This window comes from Chrysochloris asiatica, unplaced genomic scaffold, assembly GCF_000296735.1.
Source record: "Chrysochloris asiatica unplaced genomic scaffold, ChrAsi1.0 scaffold00078, whole genome shotgun sequence".
NCBI lineage: Eukaryota > Metazoa > Chordata > Mammalia > Afrosoricida > Chrysochloridae > Chrysochloris > Chrysochloris asiatica.
In genome coordinates this window covers 11,252,120-11,260,107 of record NW_006408596.1, presented here as the reverse complement: position 1 = coordinate 11,260,107, position 7,988 = coordinate 11,252,120, and the positions used below count along the sequence as shown (strand labels likewise).

The 7,988-nt window shown below is 44.9% G+C and overlaps 1 protein-coding gene across 1 annotated transcript in view; it reads left to right on the top strand.

Annotated features, from left to right (window-relative positions):
• Window positions 1-1,000: 1,000 nt before the first annotated feature.
• The window catches only part of FBXW8 (F-box and WD repeat domain containing 8), a 237,150-nt gene continuing 230,162 nt past the window's right edge, over window positions 1,001-7,988 (top strand). Inside the window, exon 1 of the mRNA XM_006865507.1 lies at window positions 1,001-1,324. Coding sequence (XP_006865569.1) covers window positions 1,001-1,324 — 324 coding nt within the window. The remainder of the gene's footprint in view (window positions 1,325-7,988) is intronic.

Here is a 7,988-nt window from a genome sequence, read left to right as displayed (position 1 = left end):
ATCAAACACCTTTATCTTCTTTACTTTGAGTTCTGGTCAATTACCTATCCAAGCTTGGTCAAATGGATACTAGCTGCAAGTTTGGAAGTTCATGCACACATTCCTGCACTTAAGACCAACTGGCCGCTTCACTCTCAGCCCTAGCCCCCAGGGGCTAGGTCAGTGGACAGGGATCTTTTGACCCCATACAGATGAATTTTTAACAGTATAAGTTCAAGGCAAACACTCTTTACTAATGAAGCTAAATGATTATTTGGTTTTAAGATGACTTTAGGGAATATTTTTGGTTTAATGTTCACAGATCTCAGGGTAACTACAGATAGCTTCAGGGGTTCACCTAGTCTCTTTGGCTCCAGAAATTCCGTAATCCATAAGAATTTGATATTCAGATCTACATACATTACCTTCATTTTCTTCTTAAGGTTCACAACTGATTCAAATGGTCATACTTATCTGTTTAGTCATTGAATATCTCCCTGTACTTGAATGCATACTCCTAGAGGTGAAGGATATTTTGCAGATTTAAGCACTGAATTCCTAAGAACTGGCATACAGTAGTCGGTGTATGCATGTTTCTTGGATGAGGAAACAGGGCTTGGTGCAAAGTTGTTGTTAAATGTCATAGTTGTTTTCTACTCATAGCGATCCTGTATAGGGTTTTCCAGGAGCAGTTGGTGGGTTTGAACTGGAGACGTGGTTTGCAGTCCAGTGCTGATGCTACAGCATTACACCAGGAGTACTGGTGCAAAGTTAACGTGTGCCATATGCCTTTTTCACAGACTTCAACACAGAGAAGCCAGGAGGCGAGAAGCCAAGGTTTAGGCCTGGTCACTACTAGCCCGATGGTCACGTGGGACGCGGCGGGGGCGGGGCTAGGGCCGCCCACCCGGAACCCTGGAGTCTTGGCGCCGGCGGTTTCCGGCCGCAGCGGACACTTCCCGCGGAGGGACTGTCCCGTGGCACACGGTGGAGCGAAGAGAAACTCCAAGGGCTTTGAGCGATGGCGCTGGATAACCACGGCCTGGAGGAGTTCCGCCGGCGCTGGCAGGAGGAGCTGGCCCAGGCGCAGGCTCTAAGAAAACGGCGGCGACCCGAGGCTGCCGAGCGCCGGCCGCGGCGGCCTGAGTTGGTCCCTGGCCGCGGCGAGCAGGCCTCTGGGTACCTGGCGCTGGCCCAGGGTCTCCTGGAGGGCGCTGGGCGACCCCCGGCGGCGCGGGCCACACGGGCCGAGAGGCCGGACGCGACAAGTCGTTCTCGCTCCCCTCAGGCCCGTGAAGACACCGGGGGTGGGGACCAGCTGGTGGACCAGCTCATCCGCGACCTGGTGAGTGGCTGTCGCCTCCCGCCGAGGCCCGGGCTGGCCCTCATCCCCAGAAAATCCCCATTATGAGTTGGAAAATAACTCTCGGTGTGCCATCTATTAGGAGACAAAACGAATCGGTGTACACACACACGTTAGTGCAGGCAAAAGTGGTTCTCAATCTGGGCTGACTTGTAGGCATTTTTGGTGGTTACAACTGGTGGAGACTGGAGGGGGTGGGGCAGTGGAGGAGATGCTGTTGTGTATCCGTCAGTACTCAGTACACCCTCCCAGAACAACAACAAAAATTCTGGTCCCCCAAATGTCGGTAGATCAAACCTCGCGCTTGATGGATACCCAACCTTTTAAGACGGAGACCAAGAACACGGAAGGGAAGGAATGTTAACTTTTTTCTGCTTACTGTTTGTAGAATAAGCACTGGACTGCTAACCACAAGGTCAGCAGTTTAAACCCACCAGCCTCCCTGCGGGAGAAAAGATAGTCTATCTGCTCCTGGAAAGATTTACAGCCTCGGAAACCCCATACAGGGTGGCTGTCAGGCGGAATGGACTGATCGCCAATGGGTTTGGTTTTTGGAACTGCACATGTATTTAAAACATTAAAGCAGGAAAAAAAAGAAGTATCCTTTGAAACTGTCATTCAGATAAAGGTTCTTATTTTTTAGTGGGGAATGCATCCCTTGGAGCGTCCGGGGGAAACTTGGATCCCTCTTCCCTAAATATAACTGCATATATAAATTGGGAGGATAAAGATCACCTGAAACACATGCAGGGATCCCAATTTAAGTGTCCTGACAAGACAGCAGGTGTTGCTCTAGCTCAGTCATGCTCAAAGGAGGCTCCGCAGCTTTCCAGTTGGGTGTAATTCTGTAACTGGCAGGGTGTTTCAAGAAAGCCTGACTTCTCATTGTAGAATGAAAGGACTTCAAAAACTTCATGGACAAGTGGAATTGAAAGGTTATAGAATTTTTCATAAACTTTTTAAAGCCCTCTGGGTATGTCTTTCTATGAAAGTTAGGTAACATTACTACCTCCTGTTTGAGTGTTTGGAATCCTGATGTGGTGCTATAGATTAAAATAAAGCACTGGTCCGTCAACTATTGTTGAACCACAGGTCCTCAGAAATGTATACGGGATTGCCAGGAGTCGGAAATGACTCGAAGACACTTAACAACAGCATCATCATTTGTCAAATTCTGTGTTCTACCTTAACTCTCTCTCTCACAGTCATTTTGTGAAGTAGGTCCTGGTAGTTGCCCTGTTAGTTATCAAAGAGGTTTTCTGTAATTTGCACAGGTCACCTGTCAGATTAATTCTAGGGGATTAAATTTGAATCCAAATCTGTTGAACCCCAAATTGCATTGTGTACTTGTTTTCCAAATTTGTATTGGTGTAAGAATTACCTGCAGACCTTTGTTAAACTGTGACTGCAGGCCCCTCTGGAGACTTGCCTAGTTACTCTCCAGGGGAGGGGCCCAGAAATCTGATGATTGGGATGACCAGGCAAATTTGATAGATTGTATTTAGCTGAACAGCTTCCTCTGGTTTGGAGCCCTGATTATTCAGATTTAAGTGGTTTCACGCCTAACACTCATTTATAGGCATGGGTACCAAAAATAGTGGAGCACTAAATTAAGAAAGGTGTGCCACAAGATTGTATTCTTTCACCGTACTTATTCAACCTGTATGCTGAGCACATAATCCAAGGAGCTGGGTTCTTTGAAGAAAAATGTGTCATCAGGATTGCAGGAAGTCTCATTAACAACCTGTGATATGCAAATGATACAAGCTTGCTTGCTTAAAGTGAAGGGGACTTAAAACATTTACTGATGAAGATCAAAGAGCATGGCCTTCAGTATGGATATGTCTCAATGAAAAGAAAACAAAAATCCTCACCACTGGACCAATAAACAACATTCTTATCAACGGAGAAAAAAATTGAACTTGTCAAGGACTTCATTCTTCTTGGATCAACTATCAACATTTATGGAAAAAGCAGTCAAGAAATCAAATCAATTAGGCAAATGTGCTGCACAAGACCTTTTTAAAGTGTTGAAGAGCAAAGATGTCAGCTTGAGGACTAAGGTGTGCCTGACCCAACTGTGGTATTTTCAATAACCTCATATGCATGTGAACGCTGGACAGTGAATAAGGAAGATGTAGAAGAGTTGATGCTTTTGAGTTACGGTGTTGGAGGAGAATATTGAAAGTGCCATGCTCCTTGGAAGCCAGAAGTTTCTCATACTTCTGACATGTTGTCAGGAGGGACCAGTTGCTGGAGAAGGATATCATGTTTGGTGAGGTGGAGGGTCAGAGAAAAAGAGCAAGACCCCCAGCGGGATGGATTGGCCAAGTGGCAGCATCGATGGACTCAAGCGTGGCAGCAGTAGTGAGGTTGGCCCAGAATCGGGCAGTGTTTTGTTTTGCTGGGCATAAGGTCACTATGAGTTGGTACTGACTCAGTGGCACCTAACAACAACAACAAAAAGTAGATACGAATGGAAGGGACCTCCTTAGGCGGTCCAAAAGGCACTTCAGAATTAAAGATCTTAAGTAGTTAAGAAAAAACCTCCCTAGAATGCTGCTCTTGGTTTCACTTGCTTCCTCCACAGGAGCAGCTGGTGAGCTGGAACCACTGACTTGCAGTTCAAACGACTTTGCAGTCTGACGCACTAGCCCACAGCGCCACACCAGTAATCCAGTCTCCATATTAGGCACTACTAAGGAGACTCTGTGGCATCCTTGTGTGTTGCTGTGGTATAAGCACTGGACTGCTAACCACAAGGTCTGTAGTTCATATCCACCAGCCGCTCCTCAAGAGTCATAGAAAACATCACTATGAATCAGATAGGACTCAACAGCACTTAGCTGCAGCGACGACTAGATTGCATACTGTGAGCAGCATGTAGGCACCTCTGTCTTATTTTTAATACTTTGCAGTTATGGGTGACACTGCGTAAATTAATAATTTAAAATTTTTTCCTGAAAATATACATACCAAAACATTCATCCATGCAACTTTCAACATTTACAATTCAGTCACACTGATTATGTTTTTTTGTGTGTTTTGATTCCATTAATCTCTATCCTTTTCCAAAATATTCTGCCACTATCCACATAAACTCTGTGCTGCTCAAACAAACATGCCCCCTTCTCCCCTGCCTCCCACCTCTGGTAACCATTAATAATCTTTGGTGTCTCTGTATTTACTAATTTCATGTAAATGGAATCATACAGTGTTTGACCTTTTGTGACTGACTTATTTCACTCTGCATCATGTTTTCAAGATTCATTTATGTTGTGGCATGCATCAGAAATTGATTTCTCTTTATCTCTCTGTCTGATGCTATTAGTTAAATAACTGCCAGAGCCTGCTTATGTACTAGCACCAGGAAGAGTGATTTCATGACTTTAGCTCTGTTCTGCAGTTAGAGACAAATAAGGAGATTCACTTGTGTGGACATCCCTGGTCGGATTAATAGGAATTGACAAGGCAAACTCATACAAATGTGAACTCATGAATTAGCTAACCTGGAATTATGTCACTTTCTCTTTGCTTGACCTTTACTTTCTTTTAAGTCTCATCTTGAATTCCATCTCCTGTGCTAACTGCTCTGTGATCCCTCTTGCCCAACGTTTTCTACTCATTTTCTCTCTTTCCGTCATGTAATTGATAGAGCTGTTCCCCCTTACTCCCACAAAAGTATGTCCAATTGGCTAGGCCATTGTTTTCAGTATGTAGTTATCCTCCATTTTGTGATCTGATGTAATTATATTATGGGTTTTAAAACCTAACCTCCATGATGTTTATGATGCAGAATTAGAGACAGCTGTGTTAATGACACACGTTGTATCTTTAATATCTTTTGAGATATAATAGAGATTAAACAAGTAAGCAGAGACCAGAGTGACCTACAACCTCCACGAATGACAAGTTGGGAGCACAGCATATCCTTTAGTGGTGCCTTGAATTTACTTGATACAGCTTTTCTATCCAAAGTCATCTTAATTCCTACCACATGATTGGTTGGGACCATGCAAATAAGGTACACAGGACTCTTAAGACTGGGAATGGCTAGTTTTGCCCTCCACCTAGGTTTAAAAGGAGCTGTCTCAGACGCAGAGACTGAAGATCCCACGACCATCAAGAAAGAAGAGCATGAGTGGAGCATGAGACAGGAAGTGACAACGGCAAGAAACTGGCATGGAGAGACAGAGCAGCTGCAGGCTCTAGACCTATGGACTGAGTAAAGCTGACTGTACGGGCAGCGGACTGGCTTGAAGAATTTGTCCTTTGGACAGTCACAGACTGTCTTTGTAATATGTGCTCAAGCTGGGCGCAAGCCAAGGGACCACATGACTGAGAGGCTCGAAAACAAGAGTGAGGCCTGCCTGCAATGTGACAGATGAGGCATTCCTGATGAAAGAACTGCTGTGTCCTGAGTTGGTTTTGATCCTGAATTGTACCCTGTTCATTTCCCTATTGGTGGTGGTAGTGTGCCGTGGAGTCAGTTTTGACTCATAGCAATCCTGCATACAGTTTCTGAGGCTGCAAATCTTTATGGGAGCAGAAAGCCCCATCTTTTTCCTGCGGAACAGCTGGTACCTTTGAACTGCTACACCTTGAGGTTAGCATCCAGACTTGTTTATAACCACTGCACTACCAGAGCATCTTCACTTCCCTTATAAACCCCATAGTTGTGAGTATTGTAATGAGTTCTGTGTGGCCATTACAATGGATTATCAAACCCAGGTATGAAACAGAGAGTGCTGTGGGAGGGATGGTTGGTGTCAGAATAGGCTGAAGAAGGTTGTAGGATTGGAAGTATGTCTGACCTCCACTTCATAGGAATCGACCTTGTGCTGATTTTCACTTTGATTCTCTTTTCCACTTTTGAAGCCAAAAGAAGTTAGAGATGGTCCCCACATGGTTTTTGCACTTTAACGTAGGGTCCCTGTGCAGAGAACCTCCTAGACCCAGGGAAAGGTTGATACCAAGATAATGTGGAACTCTCCAAGGAACACTCGGCCCAGAGCTGTTGAAAGTGGAGAGAGGAACCAACTCAGAACTGACCCAGAGAGAAAACCTTCCCCTCGAGCTGGTACCTTGAATTTGAACTTCTAGTTTTGTAAACTGAGAGAGAACTGTGTTTGTTAGAGCTGTCCTTTTCTGATATTCCTGTTACAGCAGTGATAGATAACTAAGAAATTTGGTACTGAGAGTGGACTGCTACTCCAGCTGTTACCTAAAATGTGGACGTGGTTTTGGAATTGGGTAATGGGCAGAGGCTGGAAGAGGTCTAAAGTGTCTTAATAGTGGAAGCTGTGATTGCCTTGAAGAGGTTGTTGGTGGAATTATGGACTTCAGAGGCATTCTTGGTGAGGGCTCAGAAGAATTGAGGAGGGCTGTAACATCAGAGATGGTACAGATGGTGAGAAGCAGTGGCAAAGAAATTGGCATCCGAACCAGGGGCTAGATGTGAGATAGTGTGAGAGTAAGAGAGCTGCATACCTTCAGGCACTAGTCTTCTTGGCAGAGTGGAGTGTCCTTGGGCCCTTGTTGGTAGAGTGAAGCTTGTTAACATGGAGAGAGCTTAGTGGCTTACTAGTGAAATGGGTGTCTCTGGGAGTTAGGGCAGAGCTAAAGAACTATATAACACTGTCCGAGCAGGAACAGTCTGGATCAGCTAGAGAGGTCCGAGCTAAGATGCCAAGGAACCCGGAAGCAGACATTGAAGAAACAAAGAACACAGGAAACAGATGTCTCAGTCTCAAAGTATAGGGCCACAGCCTACTGGGTCTCAAAGGATGGGACCAAAATCTCTTAGGTTTCAAAGAATCAGATATTTACCAACTCAGTTCTGAAGTGTGCACTGCCATACACAAGTGCCAGGGAAATTGCTCCAGCTCTACTGTTCACAGCGGACAGTGCTGTCATGCCTAAAGGGCAGAAGAACAGGAGCTGCTAGGGTTGACACTCAGTTGGACTAGGAGAATGAGCCCACCCAAAGTCAGTGGGGGCAGATTTGACATCCCAGTGGGTCTGGAAGGTGAAGCCCAGGACTGAGGGACCCTCTGTTCAGAATCCAGAGAGCATGCTGACCCTGAGGGTCTAGAGGGCAGAGCCACTGTCTGAGGAAACAGGGTTAGCAGGATTCTTTTCAAGCCTTGAGAGCTAGTGTAAATTGTTCTGCTGGCTTTGAGTTTTGGATTTGCTCTCTGCTTTCCCTTAAGTTTCTCCTATTTTTTAATGGAAATGACTGTCCTGTGCCGGTTCTACCATTGTACTTTGGAACCAGATAAAATTACATTCTAGATTTCACCAATTCACAGATGAAGAGGAAATTTGCCCTTGGAGATTATTGTCATGGAGTTGATTTAAGACTTCTGGTGGTGAATGATATGATATGATGGGGTGAATGTGTTTTACATGTGTCAGGAACATGAATTTTGATGATCAGAGTATGAAATGTTATGAATTGAATTATATACCCCCCAAATACATGTTTCCTTGACTAGGCCATAATTCTCAGCTTACTGTTCATTATCCTCTCTTTTATGATCTAATGTAGTTATCCTATGTGTGGTAACTCCTAATCTCTGTGATGTTAATGAGGCAGAATCAGAGACAGTCGTGTTCAGGAAGAAGCCCTCTGTATTATAATCTA